At 40.6% G+C, this 16998-nt stretch overlaps 1 protein-coding gene across 12 annotated transcripts in view; it reads right to left on the bottom strand.

The window, feature by feature from the left end:
* Positions 1-16998, bottom strand: part of Lpp (LIM domain containing preferred translocation partner in lipoma) — a 608013-nt gene that overhangs the window by 88211 nt on the left and 502804 nt on the right. For all 12 annotated transcript variants that reach the window (XM_085832096.1, XM_085832095.1, XM_029470446.2 and 9 more), the window contains one exon: positions 15775-15944. In XM_085832096.1, coding sequence (XP_085688222.1) covers positions 15775-15944 — 170 coding nt within the window. The remainder of the gene's footprint in view (positions 1-15774; positions 15945-16998) is intronic.

Below are 16998 nucleotides of genomic sequence, written 5' to 3'. Positions count from 1 at the left end.
CAACCCATCCTGGTGTTCTTTGATGCTGGTCAGCTTTCCCGTGGCCCCAGGGCAGGACTTGTACTTTTCTCTGATCTCTTTGCAGGGCCTGGATCTCTGGAGCTTAAGTCAGATAGCTTTGTCTTACTTTGTTGTTTGTCTGACCCTTCTCAGTATCTCAAGTGCTCTGCTAGAGCACAGCCAAGTCTGCTGTGCTCTACATTCCAATGCAGGAGCTGGCTTGGGTGCATTCTACGCCCCTCACAGCTGATGCCCCGTTCACTCTTTAGTTATAAAAACTTGCAATGACTTAAAATACATAAGGTTAAATGCTCCTTCCCCTCAAAGTAGTGGAGACTGTCTTCCCAACCTGCCCTAGAGTATCCTCTATAAAAATTGCAACATCCTTGACAAAACTCCAGCAGCACAATTCACAAAAATAACCTTCTTCATTCTATTACACTTTGAGCTTAATTAGTAATGCTTAATCTGCTACCTCTTAATTACATTGGCAAATTGGTGAGGTTTATTGATCCGTGCATGAGGAGTTAATTCCATAAGACACTTTGACAAGAAGGACTTTATGGGTGAACACGGTGTTATGCCAGCTCCTTTGCTGAAATGGCACTGTCCAGCCAGATTCAGGGCCATTTCCTGCCAACTGTGCCAATTTCTGAACAATTTCATAGAACCCTGCACTAATTCCCTAACAATATTTTTCTTGTTTTCTTCACAATATGATAAGAACTAGCAAGGAATAATATATACTGATGAGAAAATGTAGCAGCCCTACAATACCTTCACCCCAGTGCCATCCCCGTGGTGAGCTGAAGAAAGCCAGGTTAAGAGGATGCTGGCTGAGTTAAGAGGACGCTGGCTGAGAGCTCGTTAAGTGATTAGTCGGTTCCTATGACTAGGAGGGTAGAGTTGTGGTTTCTACCCCACAACAGGACTGATAATACATCGATCAACCTATGGTCAAAAGGTGCAGCTAATTGCTATTTGTTTCTGATTCTGTGGGTTAGTAATGCTCCTTGTGCCTATGACCAACACACCTCATTGGGCAACCGAGGAAACGGAGGTTTGGTCTGACTCTGATTTTAGTCTGTTATAGCAAGGAACATCTGGTGCAAGTCGGTTCTAACTGGTGGCAGGCATGTATGATAGTGAGTGCTCAGATGGCAGCACCCCAGGAAGAGGAGAGAACCAGGGCGGACCAATCTGTGGACTTAATGCTTAAAGGCCCATTGAAGGCAAGTGACTGCTGTTGAGTCAGAGCCTACCTTCTCTAAAGGCTCCATAGCCGCTGGTTACACTGTTTCGTTATGGTTAGCTTTGCTGCCGCTCTGATGCTTGTATTTGTTTTATAATAGCTGTTAAGATCAAATGAAAGGATGGACCATCTAGAGACTGCCATATCCGGGGATCCATCCCATAATCAGCCTCCAAATGCTGACACCATTGCATACACTAGCAAGATTTTGCTGAAAGGACCCAGATATAGCTGTCTCTTGTGAGACTACGCCAGGGCCTAGCAAACACAGAAGTGGATGCTCACAGTCAGCTATTGGATGGATCACAGGGCCCCCAATGGAGGAGCTAGAGAAAGTAACCAAGGAGCTAAAGGGATCTGCAACCCTATAGGTGGAACAACAATATGAAATAACCAGTACCCCGGAGCTCTTTACTCTAGCTGCATATGTAGCAGAAGATGACCTAGTCAGCCATCAGTGGAAAGAGAGGCCCATTGGTCATGCAAACTTTATCTGCCTCAGTACAGGGAGGGGAATGCCAGGGCCAAGAAGTGGGAGTGGGTGGTTGGGGGAGCAGGTGGGGGACTTTTGGGATAGCATTGGAAATGTAAATGAAATAAATACCTAATTAAAAAAAAAAAGAACAAATGAGCTACCCCTAGGATGAGAGGTACAGCTTCCGGTACTATTCTGGATACTAGAAATTAGGTTTGGGGTTTCACAGAGAAGAGACACATAAGGAAAAACAAGCTGGTTCCCATGTCACTCTTGTCTATGTGTGAGGGAAAGAGAGCATCTACCAATGTGGGAAGTAGACAGAAAAGTATTAAAAGAGGTAAATGATATACCCAGAAGCAAAGGCAGCCACTCTGGGGGCACAGAAAGATTGCACACCCTCAACTACAGGCCAATCAGGAAGGTTCTCGAAGCCGAGGTAGGTAACAGAAATAGAATTCAAAGCTGACATGGGAGCCTTGCTGACAAAGAGAAGAAAAGGTCATATCTGATGGCAGGGGATGATTATTTAAAGACAAGGGTGGGGCTAAGATATAGATTCTGGGATATCTGGTCTAATTGCTTTCCAAAATGGTTTCATTTCATGTCTTGATTCTGTTCTTATTAATAAAAAGAGGGTAAAAACAGAGGGAATAACAGCAGCCATCTGACCCATCCTGCAGGCAGCTTTGACCATGAAAATACTTACTCAAAAAAAAAAAAAAAACTTTATATGCCCCAGTACAGGGGAACCCCAGGGCCAAAAAGGGGGAGTGGGTGGGTAGGGGATTGGGGGGTGGGTATGGGGGACTTTTGGGATAGCATTGAAAATGTAAACGAGGAAAATACCTAATAAATAAATTAAAAAAAAAAAGAAAATACTTACTTCCCTCCAAGATACCGGAATTTCCTTCCTTCTTCCCTTTGAGCCTAAATATACTCACTATCCTCTATTTGCTGGAGAACTACTTGCATATGTTATGCTTTACAACAGAAAACTTTTTAGGTCATTTGGCTAAATTGGAAGAATATAAATATTTACTTTCAAGAGGAATATATCTTAGAAGATTTCATTTCAACTGATCCATACCATCAACTGTATTCTTCTGAATTACTTCAGCCATCTCTGAGAGCATTAAGGGACTCAGAACATGTAATGACTGTTAAGGAAGGTGTTTACTATTTATATAAAAATACTTGGTCCAATGCAAAATATCACAAAATATATGCATTTAATACATCCAGATTGCTTTAGAGTAGTTGGTTCATTCATGCAATGGAGATGTTTCAGGCAGATTTTCCCATGTTAGGCATTGTTACTCCCCATATATTACATCTCTGTAAGATAAGGAAAAGGGAACCTGCTCTGCAGGAACGATGACATCATCTGGGGCTGACACTCCTTCCTTTGCAGGGAAGTGTGCTAAAGGGGTCCTGGAAGTTAACTAGCTATGAACTTTCTTATTGGTTTTGTGAACTGGGTTATGGGAGGGAATTGGCCTGTCACATTCAGCACATAAGAGAACTTCTGATCAAACTCCGGGCAACTGTGCTGTGTGGGGAAAATCTGTGCACTTGACCTTGAACACCATAGCTCATGTGATGGTTTTGGGGCTGGAAACTAGACCGCCTGCTTCACTCTCACACCTTCTCTCTCAATTGTTCGTATTTACATCCAGCAATGACTGCACATAGGCTCCTGTTGCCAAGTTTTCCTGTTCCCTTCCATTTCAGAGAGTCTCAAGTTCAAGTGCACCGGAGGGCAAACAAACAGGATATAAGCCAAACCCTGTGAGGAGACATTGGCATGAAGCTTGTCCCCTTCCAAACTCCATCTCTCTCAAAGCAATGATAGGATCACCTGCTGTGATAAACATTGGGGAAAAAAACCCCATAAAGCCCAACAGAGATGAGCCACATGTGACCTCTCTGCCTTTATATATTCTACTAGGATTTACATCATTAAGGAATATGCCAAGAAGCCACACATTTTATATCACTTATAGTAAAGTTCAGCCCTATGAAGTTGTTGGTAAAAAAGGACATTATATGTTTAAGAGAAACCACATATAGTTGAAAAACTTCCCATAGTTATTTTTTAATTTTACCTAATTTTTAAAATCTATTTTCAGCTATTCTGACCCCCTCTCATAATTCCTCCCAGACCCTTCCTAGCTAACTACCCAGCTAACTTCATGTTAGCATTTTTTTTCTCTCAAAAAATAAAAGCAAAACCTCAGGAAAAACAACAAAATGCTAAAAGTCTTGTCCAAAAAAGTTTCTGAAGGCTGCTTAATTCAGATGTTTGAGGGAGAGAGATGGGAAGAGACACAGGGAGCCAGCAGCCTAGACCAGGGCAGAGAGAAGCTTCCAAGGTCAATGTTCACAAGAGGCGACTGGAAACAAGTCTCATGGAAGAGAGGAAAGAAGAAACCTGGAGTCATTTCTCATGTGAGGTCAAAGACTAGGGCATGGATCTCAGATCTTTGTATACATACAAACTACAGACCTTCCTTGACCCTCCGCTTACAGAAGGTGCTATGCTCTTGTCCTCCTGTACGGGGAATTGAGAGGGTATAGAACATATTTGTTTAATGAGCACAGCCAGTGATTGAAAGCAGATGACCTTTGACTCATGCTGTAGAAATCAAGCTTTGGGGACCTCAAGGCCTCACATTCCCTGAGCTCTGAGACCATCAGGGTCCAGTAGTGTGCCAGAGGCTGGAAGGCAATGTGAGCTAGAGAGGCAAGTCAAGGAAGACCTCCTTTGAAGGCTTTGCTCATGGGCCTTGGACTCTGGCCTGGTGCAATTACCCAATTAAAAAAGAAATTCAAACACACACAGATACACATACAAACAATCAAACGCACACCTTACTGACTCTAGCTCAGCCCCCCTCTCCGAATGTTTTTTTCACTGTGTGATCATGAGAGGTAAGGAGAAACTGTCATTCTATATGTTCAGAAACTGAACCTAAAGAAACAGAGTAGATGCTGAATGGTAGGTAGCTGGTTGTTTGGGCTGGTTGTGATTTGAATTTCTCCATCTTTAAACTCATTTGCTTTTGTATTTTCCAACCCCAAGTGAAAGGTTATATTACTGAGGACCCAGGAGCTCATTTCAGACAGATTTTCAAGATAGAATTTTATAGCTTAGTCCCTCCTCCCCCTTCCAAGCCCACTCCTTTCTTTTTCTATTTATAGGAAATTTAAAGCTATGGACTATTTGTTCTGGTGGTGCAGAGCAGTTCAGAGGGCTTCGGCAGTGCAGACGTTATGCTGTAGATGGCTAATTATTGTCCTTCTGTCCATTAAGAGCTGCAAGATGAATAAGAAAGAAAACAAGGAATAAAAAGGCTCCTTTTCTATTCTCTTTCCATCCTTTATCTTTAAAGTAGGAACTTTGCTGAACCACAGCCAGCAATTCACTCAGCCTAATGAAGTGTATAAGTAATGGGATTAAATAATCTTAAACCATTATTGCAGTGGCCTGATGCTGACATTCATCCAAACTCTGTCAACCACTGGCTGGTGAGTTCATGCTTCATTTAAAAATAAACAAACTGGGGCAGGAAGAAGGTTCTAGCATAACATTTCAGAGGCACTGAACCTGGAAATACGAGACCCTTCATTCTGGTCAGAGCTGAAGCAAATGCTGTCCTGGTTCACGGTCCTACTGAAGTGGGCAGAGTCCAGCTTTCCCCAGGGTTCATTCTGTCTCTGTAGACACATAGGCTTAGTTATTTCAAAACTCTCCCAAAGAGGGAGGGTCTCTGAAGGTACCACCAAGGCTCATGGTTTCTATTCATGCTTCTACCATTGCCCAACATGTGAATTCAGGCAAATCAACAAACTTTCTCTGGCTGTTAGCTTTTTCAGCCATAATACAACAGTACTGAATTAAAGTACTTCTTTAATTTTAGTTCCTTCTGGGCTTGAAATGTTCTTATTCAAATACCATAGAAATTGGGATACTTTGGGATAAGAGTTAGGGGGAAATGTTATAACTGTTATCAATAAGGACTTCCTGTTGCTCTGGTCAATCAACTAGGAGGTATGTGCTTCAGCTTCTTTGTCAGTAAAGTACTGCCCAGTGTCCACAGGAGGACAGAGCTATATCATTAGAAAAGGTAGCCATAGATTGGACAGACTGCTGATTATGAATGAGTGGCTCCAAGAGTGGCATACAAGTGTCAGGTGGGCTCCAAAGCACCCCAAATTCCATTACACAGACACAATTTCCAATGTTGCCTAGTTGCTCAGTTTTTCTTATGGCTTTTATGGAAGGGCTCTCTCTCATGTATTCTTTAAATCTAACCTTGTAAGTTTTATCTTGTCAGCTTTTTAGGCTTTGTCCTACCACTTGAGATTTAATCATGTTTTATAGTCTGCCATTGTCTATAAATATTTATATGTTCTATATTTACAGCTATGAAACCCTGCATGCAAACAGCAGTACACATTGCTAGAGGTGTGCATTAGAACCCCATGGGCATGACAGAAGGAAGTTTGGGGACTGTGATCAGAACAAAGAATCCAGTGCATTTCTAGTAGTTTGTTGTTAAACTGGGTAACAGGTATGTAGACCTTTATATTATTTGTTATGTCTGTGTCAAAAAAAAAAACCCTACATAATTATGCAAACATATATGCATTTAGCTTTCTCTTTTCTTTTTGTTTTCATTGTCCCACTTCAAAAGTTAAAAAGCATGTTTAGAAAAATACAAATATAAGAGATGATCATGCACATTCCTAGATTCGAGGGTAGGAAGGCTGGCCTTATTCAACTTAACTAGTTTCCTCATTTTACTTAGAGCTGGCTTTGTGCTGGGGTGGTTGCTTGTTTTTAAAAGAAGGCATGATAGGCTGGAGACATGGCTCGGCTGTTAGGAATATTTGCTGCTCTTGCAAAGAACTTGGGTTTGATTCCTAGAACCCAGGCTCACAAACACTGGTAAGTCCAGTTCTAGGGGATTTGATGCCCTTTTCTGGCATCCACCAGCATGGTACACCCATCACACACATGCAAGCACGCACACACTCTTTAGAAATTTAAATCCTGAAAAATTTGTAACAAATTTATGAAGTATCATTTCAGTGAAACGTATCCATGGAGAGAATTACACTCATATTCTCTCCCTGCCCCAATTTGCTATATGAGTTTAAACCAAGTATTTTAAAGGCTGCTAATATTGTTCAAATATTGCACTCATCAAATAATTGAGAATATTTTATTATGTGGCATTCACTTTACCACTCCAATTTATCACACAGCACTGAACTCAACATTTCTCTTAGGATTTCTCCACCTGTGCAGTTAGATTAGCACTTCCTCCCTGAGGCAGGCTAAGTTAGGGTCTCAGAAGGCTCAGGGTGGAGACACTGCAGGCATCATTTGTTCTTTGAAGATAGGAGAAACCCTGTTAGTGACATTTCCTTGCCTTTTCTCAGGTAGCACTTCTGACTTTCATCTACATTGGTGGGGTTATTTGAGGTTTTTTTCCCCCTTGCATATTTTAGATTTACAGAAAAAGCATCTTTCCTATGAAACATGTGATTTTTTTTTTTGAGGGAAGGTCTACTGCACCCCTGGCTGGCATTGAACTCCTAATCACCCTGTCTTCACCTCCCTGGCTGTAGTTACAAGTATGTGCTAGCATACCTGGTTTATGAAGCATGGGTATTGAACTTAAGGTTATGTGCATGTTAGCAAGGCCACATTGAGAAAAAGTGTACTAGGATTAAAACATTTTACTCAGAGCAAATGAGCCTAGGTTCAGTGGAGAGAGAGGAAATGGTCTATAGTTATGCCCACACTTTTTTTTTCACCCCGACAGTTTGTAACATTTGTCTAGATTTATTTGTACCACATTCATTAATTCCCACCCACCTCTTACCCTTCCCCATGAGACAGGGTCTTTTCTAACCTCAGCTGGCCTTGAATTCACTGTTATAGAATATCCTAGAATTTTTTTCAGTTACCAACAACTTGTCATGAATGGCCTGCATCCCACCCCTTCTTTAAGCAGCATCTCCTATGAGCATCAAGTTATTTTCTGTACTCTCCTTACAGTGGCTTCTGCGATTTAGACCTCCCTCTGTCTGGCAGGCATTATCATCTTCCTTCCATAGTTGAAGCAGTCTGCACAAGCAGGGTGTTTATTTACTTAACTTTTCATTTCTCGGCTGTTATCTTGGCTAGTCAACTGTTGGACTCATCTACAGTTCCCTTTCGGAATTTGTTTGCTTTTTCCTTTTGGACAGGGTTTCCCTATGTAATCAAGAGTGGCCATGAACTTGCAACATACCTACTTCAGCCTCCCAAGATGTAGGACTAAACTGGTGTACCATATGTAGTTTCCTTTCAGATTTTGATTTGATAAATGTTTTTCTAAATATTTTATGGGCATCGGGAAAATAAATTTCTTTATTATACAGTCAATGTATCTTGATTCAATCAATCTTATTAATTGTATTATCCAACTCCTGTAATTAATTGGTCAAAGACAGAAAGGAATGTGCTTTCTAAAGAACAGGTGTCTTCATTTCGCCTCATCATCCATCCGGATTGCTTGCTATATATTTCAGTGCACTGAGACTTGGTTTTGTTTTGTTTTATTTTTGGGTTTTTCAAGACAGGGTTTCTCTGTGTAGCGATACTTACAGAAGGGGAAGAAGTCTGATCCTTACTGCGATACGGAATGCTTACAAATAACGTCATGTCCTCTGGTTAATCTGATAGTTTTGTCATAAATTGTATTTTGCTTTTCATATTATAGGATATTGATATTTGACTTTGTAAAATATTCTCTTGAAATACTATAACTTGAATTATAAGAATTTGCTAATTTATCTTTGCTTATTTTTCTCTTTTTTTGTTTCCCTCCTTTTCATGTTTCCTTTTTTGTTTCCTGCCTTACACGTGCTAGGTGAGTAGATTACCACTGAGCACGATCCTATATCCTATTTTTTCGTCAATTAGTAGTTTTACTGGCTCTTTGTTTACCACAGTTTCATCTGATCTTGGAATGTTCTCATTAATGTGTTTATCTAACAAAATAGTTCTTTTGGAGTCACTCTTCAGAAAGGATATATATTCTTTTTTTTTTTTTTTTTTTTTTTTGGTTTTTCGAGACAGGGTTTCTCTGTGTAGCCCTGGCTGTCCTGGAACTCACTTTGTAGACCAGGCTGGCCTCGAACTCAGAAATCCGCCTGCCTCTGCCTCCCCAGTGCTGGGATTAAAGGCGTGCACCACCACGCCCGGCGGATATATATTCTTTATGAATGCCCATGGAACATTTCTGAACAAAACAAAGTTTGATACACTATTATAGAACTAAGCAAGTAGCTAATTAGGAAGTAAGGTGAGAGTACTCGGCATGCGTCACCCACATCAGAGGCTATTATAGCCCCATGGTTATGACCATGCAAACAAGCACAGAGGTAGAAGATGGATGTTCAGCAGACTGCAGATACGGCATGGGAGAATTTGATAATGTTTCTTTTTCTAGTCTTCTAATGACTGTATATTAAAAGATATTAATTTTTTAAAGAATCGCTACCATTAAAAAGACGATTTTGATCCCAACATTCTCGAAAATAAGACAAGGTTATATATCCCTAAATCCAGTTTGAATTAAATGTAAAAAATGAACAACAAACCCACAAAAGTCCCAGACCCCACCTAGAGAAGGCAATAGAGAAAAACCAGTCATTTAGGTCTTCTTTCCTTCCTTCATTAAAAAAAAAAAAAGAACAAAATAAAATATAAGATAAAACAAATCCCATCACACTAGAGTTGTACAAGCCTCAGTTTCTTGCTACTGGAAATGATAGTAAAAGGAGCAGAACCAATATTTCCAAGGCTCCTTTCAGACCAACAGACAAAGGAAACCACTAAAAAATACACTTATACCATTGGGCAGATGGCATTTATCACTATGCCTACACTGAACTCTAAACATAAATGCATTCTGTTTGTATTGAGATTCCATGATTTGTAGATACTGAAGGGAAGAGCAGGTGTCATAGCTTTTTACCTGTTATCTATAATACTAGAAGGCACAATTAAGTCAGTGGTTGCTATCAAATGAAATCTTGGGATCAGAAAGCTTCCGTGACTTGAAAGTGAGTGGCCAGTGAGTGGCAGCATTCTGGTGTTTTCAAAAGGATGAATGTACGTTTTCAGGGTAACAGCATGGTAAATAAATAAAGCAAATAAAATAAATAAGATAAGTAAATATAATAACAAATAAGGACCAGGTCAGAAGAAAGCTTTCTGGTTTTCATTTTGCCTTTTCCTTTGACCATATCAAAGCCTCATTTGTAACCAGGTCTAATACTCTCCCCTTGCCTATCACAGTTCCAATAGACATGATGTGCCATATGGGAGGTCAGGAATGAGGGAGATTACACCCAGGTTCATACAGTCAACCTCATTGGAGAGTGTTTTTTAAAACAATGTTTCTCGTTCTTGAACCCTTTTCCTTATTGGGAGAGTGCTGGTGGGGTGACAGTAAGACAGCAGGAATGGATGTGTTTAAGTGTGTAGGTGGTGTGTGCAGTAGGAGACCGAGGGAGGCAGAAGCAGCATCATGCTGATGAGAGCAGAGGTGGGCGATTAGGGAGAGCAATGCTCATGTGGATTTTTCAGACTCTGTCCCAACTCTTTGGTTCCTTTTCCAACACCCACGCAGGGCCCTGCTTTTAAAACATTCCATTAGGACAAATGTTAGTACATAAAAGGACAGCTTTCCTGCAGAGGTACAAGAAAACTACATCTTAATGGAGTTGAAAATCTAGACTGCTTTAACTTCACCATTTAGTGCCATAAGAGAGCAAAAGGCTGCTAATGTATTGGTTATTAATGTGCCCAGTTCTGGTACTTTCAAGTTAGTCTCCCAGGAGACTGGCTTGCTACTTTCAGAGGCCTGCTAGTCTGTAGGATCTCAATTGTAATAAAAATGCCTGCTCCTCTGTCCAAAAGCCCTGACCCAGTGGAGGATCCTGGATCACCATTTCATAAACAGACTTTGCCTGAGGACGTCTGATGTGTATGTCCCAAGGCCTAGGCTCCTTTACACTGCCAAGAAGAAAGCATGTGTTCCTTTGTTACATTAATGCTCAGAAGGAAGCCTGTCTCAACCAGAGGAGTTTCAAACTCCTTGTTGATGCTCTTCATACCTAAAAACACAAATGACTGTAAGCAAAGCACTCATCTCCTATGGACCCTGTGTTCTTCCTATCAAGCCAATTACTTTCAATATTTCTATAGCAACAGCAGCTGAAACATGCCCATTGTGGGCTGCAGCTTCTCCATCGTATCACAATAAGGTCACTCAGCAGATTAATCCCTTAGACAGACAATAGTTTCATGATACAAAAATAACACACTTGCTCATTCCTTATCTATAACATTAGGGAATTTTAATTTAAAAACAAAAACACCCTGGTACTTGGAGGCAAATGATGTACCCAACATTATAACTAGACAGATAGGACCAAGGTAGATGGATTCTATTTAAATCATTTTACTTCCTAATAAACTTAAGTGCTCTTAATTTTTATCTTTTTATTTATTCAAAACTATAAGCATAATCAAAACGAGTCATTTACAAGATCATTTACTACTACTGATACAAGCATCAGTTAAAATAACTAGGACATAATATACTTATTACATTGACCCAAATGAATCTAAATAAATCTAACAGGGAATAGCATATCGTTTAATATATGAGCTCATTGATTGTAACAGTCTTGTCAACTAGAAACAGCTTTCAAAAGAAATATTTCAAAGTGTTAGGTGTGGTGGTATATTATATGAAACTGGGGCAGGAGGATCACGTGTTCTAGGTCGAAACTAAGAACAGCAGGCAATGTCCTAGAATTACTGATGTTGATAATTTGAGTTGATAATTGTGGTGGTTTGAATGCTTGGCTCAAAGAGTGGCACTATTCAGGAGGTGTGGCCTTGTTGGAGGAAGTGTGTTAGTGCGGGGTGGGCTTTGAAACCCCCCTCCTAGCCATGTGTGAGACAGTCTCCTCATGTTTGCCTTCAGAACAAGATGTAGAACTCTCAGCTCCTTTCCCAGTGCCATGCCTGCCTGGATGCTACCATGCTTCCCACCATGATGATAATGGACTGCACCTCTGAAAGTGTAAGCCAGCCCCAATTAAATGTTCTTTATAAGAGTGGGCTTGGTCATGGTGTCTCTTTACAGCAATGGAAACCCTAAGCAAGACAATAAACTACATTTTAAAAATTATGTTACTTTTAAATTTTAATTTAATTGTAAATTTATTTTATTTTACTTTTATTTTAAAAGTATTTTATTTATTTTTTATTTTATTTTTATTTTAATTGTTCTTTATTTTAAAGATATAAAATTTTCACTCAATTTTCTTTAAGCATAATATAATGATAAAGGAATGGAAAATATATTTTTGCTTTAAAAGGTAGTTCACAAATATACTATAAATCTAAGTAGATGAGAGGCTAAAAGTGAAGATTGCCACTGAAGTATGCTGTGCATATATTCATATCAGGTACTTGACAGAAAACAGGTAAAATACATGTGAAGAGAGCTATACCACCACACTGAATCAAATCTGTTCAACTGCAGATGCAGATACACAAAAAATAAGAGCTCAAGAGACCACAGGAAAGAACTAATGTGATCAACCAAATACGATGAGATTACTGGGCACTGAATATCAGAGTATACAATATTACATTTATATATGATTTTAGTCTTATCAATAACCAATTCAGAAGGAAATGTAAGTTTTGTTTGACAGGAGGGAGGCCTCACTCCTGGATCAAGAGTCAAGCGTGAGTGGTTGGTGCTTACAGAGAAATAATTAACTAAGTCAATTAAGCAATAAAATAGGTATTCTTATTATATCTTATTCCATCAATTAAGTAACAACAAACCAAACACAAGAACAGAAAGAAAAGAGTCCTATGGACTGACACCCAGGGACCTGCTTGTCTTGTCTTTGTTCACAATGTCTTTGGGACACCTGTGTCCAGCCGTGTGACAAGAAGCTGGTTCCCATGGACAGGGTCTCCTGTTCTAGAACTTTAGCTCCTGGAGAGACAAGCACTCCTAGCGCTGCCTGTATTAAGTCCACCTGCCACGCAGCTTGTTCTAATTCACACTTCCTGTTTCCCTCGTCTCTCTGTTCTTTCAGCATGCAGCTTATCAGAACTGAGAACGTTTCGAAGGAATTGGAAGTGTCAATACCTCAGTCAAGGGCACGAGGTCCATGCTGCATCCTGGAATCAATTCTGAACAGAGAAGGCCTTTAGGTAAAGTATAACTGAATTCTGAGATTTCAACCTTTCTGGGTAGCTATGAAAGGAGGCCATTAGTCAAGGACCTCAATAACAGGGTCTTCTGAGAGGGAGAAGTCACAGAAAGGATAGTAAGGTTCTCTATTATTTGAATTCACTCAGCTCTTCCATGTGTATGATTAAATATTTCCCAGATAGTCTGCCTTGCTTGAAGTGCAGAGTGCTATGACACACAACCAGAACAGAGGGAGCCAGCGTCTTAAACAATCTCAAGGATCATATAATAGAGTCTGGATTCTGAGCTGCCACACTATAGAAAATGACTAAAAACATGAAGCTAAAGCTTTGTTGTACAACAAGGTAAGCAAACATTAACAAAAAATGGAAGATAGGTATATCCAAGAAGCAAAACAGCTTCCTTGAGCTAAGTGAGTCTGAGTCTCACCGCACACATATGGAATGGTGAACAGGTTCCCAAATCTAACAATACTAAGTACAGATGCAACATTTGTTGAATAGCTTTTCCTCAGTAGACTAAGGGTGCTTACAAAGATTGTCTCATTTCATCTTCAGGGAGCTTATGGAAAAATGTCCCATCATGTCCAGTATATAGATGAGAAAGAAAAACCACGGCTTAGAAAGAGCAAGTAACTTGCCCACGACAGAAAGCTTTGACTGAATTCAATTCAAACTCAAGTCCTCTGCATGCTGTTACAGTTTCCCCGTATTTTATGTAAGACCTTTGCTTACAAAGCATAAAAATAAGCAGCTTAAGATGCCTTCCACAGAAGCATTGTTACAGTAGCAATGATCAGTGGCACAGTTAAAAGGGACCAAACAGGAGCTATAAAAAAGTTACTGCTCCCTGCTACACGAGAGCTAGATGGCTGGACGAGGCTTTGCTGACTTTGCTGCCAAAACTTGCAGCAATAAACGATTGCACAAGGCTGTCCTGAGTCGCTAGAAAGTGCAGCCCACTTAAAAGAGGTCAGAATTATAAAAGGCCTTCCTCTTTTCAACAATGATTTCACAGGGTGGCACTTGAAGAGCTGCATGATGTAAGAGGTGAGATTTTGCTGACTAGACTTTTTCTTATTGTAGATGCTGCTGCTTCCAGATAGACAGGGCACTGCTATGCTTATCGTTATAGTCTGAACAACTAATGACATGCAGCACTGCCCAAGTCACAGGACAAGGAGGGAATGTGACTAATGCAGCCCTGACTCTGACTGACAGTAACCAGAAGCCACCCTACGCCTGTGTCTCTAGTCTCACTTCTAAAGAGAGCAGTTAGGCAAGTGACCCGAAAACAGTTCCTTTCTCTCCCACCTGCTTTAGCTGATGGGATCATAACGCTGCTGCATGTGTTTAAGTTGTTCCTGGAAGGAAAACAAAGTAAGATGGAAACCAAGAGATGCAATGTAATATTACATGAACATAGAAAATGTCAGTCCTGGAGAACTGCTCTTTGTGCTACACATCCTTGGGTTTCAATGAACTTGAGTTTTCAGAATTTTGTTACCAACTGTGCTGGCTTAATTTTATGTTAACTTGAGACAAGCTAGAGTCACTGGAAAAGAGGGAACTTCAATGAAGAAAGTGCCATCATAGATCTAGATGTAGGCAACTCTGTAAGGCATTTTCTGCATTAGTGGTCAATGGGGAAGAGCTCAGCTCATCCTTGGGCTGGTGGTCCTATATTCTATAGTAAATCAGGCTGAGGGAGCCATGGAGAGCAAGCCACTAAGCAGCATCCTTCTATGGCCTTTCCCTCATTGTCATCAGTGATGGACTACTACCTGGAAGTATAAACTGTTTCCTAAACAAGCTGCCTTTGGTCATGGTGTCTCATCACAGTAGCAGTAGTGCTAAGACATCAACCAAGGCAGAAATTCCAATAAAATTAAACTCTGGAGATCTACAAATTTCTGAGTCCCAGTACCTTATTCTCAAGGTTCCTTTGCTGTTGAAATGCCTTGACAGAGGGTGCGACTGTGACTAATTTTTAGGTTTGCAAAAAGTCCTACTTTGCCATGAATATGTTCAACAGATAGATCAAAACCAGAATGACAGTAAAGGGACTTACTTTGGATATAAAGCTTTCTTATTAAGCAATCTACTTTATCAGAAGGTAGCTAAATAGATTAAGTAGCCATATAAAATGCTAAGGAAATGTTATTTATTTTTAGTCACTAAGCTTTGCTATTCAAAAATAGCTTTGTTCTTTAAAACAGAAAACCATCTCTAGTTGGTCAGGTCAGAAGTAGAATGCCATTCTCTTTAATACTTTATAATAAAGAGTTTCTCTATACCATAGACAACCTGGGGGGTTAGGGAGGTAAAATGATTCTGCAGAGATAATTAGTCCAGAAGTTTAGAAGGCCATTGAATTCTGCCACCTGCTAAGTCTTTCCTAAAATACTGAGATTTCAAATGCACGATAAGACTGTATGACTCTGAGAACAGGAATCCTTCATATACATGACAGAGAACATACTGTTCCTATATACATGAATGAAAAACACAGGTAAGACAGCTTTCTGGCTGACCTTTAGTTGAAAGGCAGTTCCCTCCTAACACAATTTTTTACCTCATATGAACTGTAATTATATAGAAAAAATACAGTATGTCAATTTACATGTGTACACATCTTTTGAACTTCAAAGAACTGATGGTGACATTTATATGGAGTAACTTGTATTTGGTCAAATAAGACAGAGCAGATGAAGACCTAATGTGGCAACTTACAATGTAGCAGGGCTCGCAGTATGCCTTCTTCTCCACAGCATAGAAAGGCTGTCCTCGGAGCTTGACATCACAGACAATGCAGGTGAAGCAATCCACGTGGAAGACCTGATCCATGGCAGTACATCCTGTTCCTTCTCCAACGACATTTTCCCCACAGCGGGCACAGCGGCCTAGAAGATAAGGGGTTGCTTGTTACAGAGGAATTCTTAGACCTGTCCAATGAAGTCAAGATGAGGGAGGCAGCTGGTTTATCCTGCAATAGCAAGAGACATAGCACTACTGCCTTTGCCGAATTAAGTAGCAAGCCCACCAAGATCTCCCCTGCACATAGCAGGAATCTACCGGAGTCAACTGAGCAGACAGCTAAGGCTCCTGAGAAGGCAATGGAGGGAAACTCATATGCTTGATGTTGGGGCCTGGGCACTGCCTCTAATCACATACAGGTAGGAGCAGTATTCAGGATACTGGGGTTGAAAAGCACAATCTACTGAACAGAACAATTCAGAAAAGCCCCCGTCCCTGGGGGAGTCTGTACATCAGTTAGTGTGTGTATCTTGTCTAAATTCAGACTTCATATCTAAATTCAGACTCCTTTTTAAGTCCTGGCTGTCAATCTTCTGTCGCTGGCCCTCACTGATGGGAAGGTCAGCTGTTTCCAGAGCACTGAGGCTGCTAGACCATTTTTTTCTCCATGGAGCCACTACTGGAACTCCACCCTGACCGTTCCCCATGGTTCTAGTTCTGTCTTCTGGTGATCTTGAAGCCAAGTCTCATTCCACACACTTGACATCATCTAAGAGACTAGAGTCCAGTCAGCACTGCCTCTGAGTCTGCACTTAGTTTGAACATATCTACATCACTTAATGGCACCATATACTGTATGGTTGGGAGTTCCTTAAGAACCTACTTCTCACTGTCTGTTCTGTAAAGCTACAGTGTGTGTGTGTGTGTGTGTGTGTGTGTGTGTGTGTGTGTACTGGCTATTTTTGTGTCAACTTGACACAGCTGGAGTTATCACAGAGAAAGGAGCTTCAGTTGAGGAAATACCTCCATGAGATCCAACTGTAAGGCATTTTCTCAATTAGTGATCAAGGGGGAAAGGCCCCTTGTGGGTGGGACCATCCCTGGGCTGGTAGTCTTGGGTTCTATAAGAGTAGGCTGAGCAAGCCAGGGGAAGCAAGCCAGTAAAGAACATCCCTCCATGGCCTCTGCATCAGCTCCTGC

This window comes from Mus caroli, unplaced genomic scaffold (genome assembly GCF_978045245.1).
Source record: "Mus caroli unplaced genomic scaffold, Mus_caroli_1 scaffold_17, whole genome shotgun sequence".
In the NCBI taxonomy this organism is placed as follows: Eukaryota; Metazoa; Chordata; class Mammalia; order Rodentia; family Muridae; genus Mus; species Mus caroli.
This window is presented reverse-complemented; position numbering and strand designations above follow the sequence as displayed.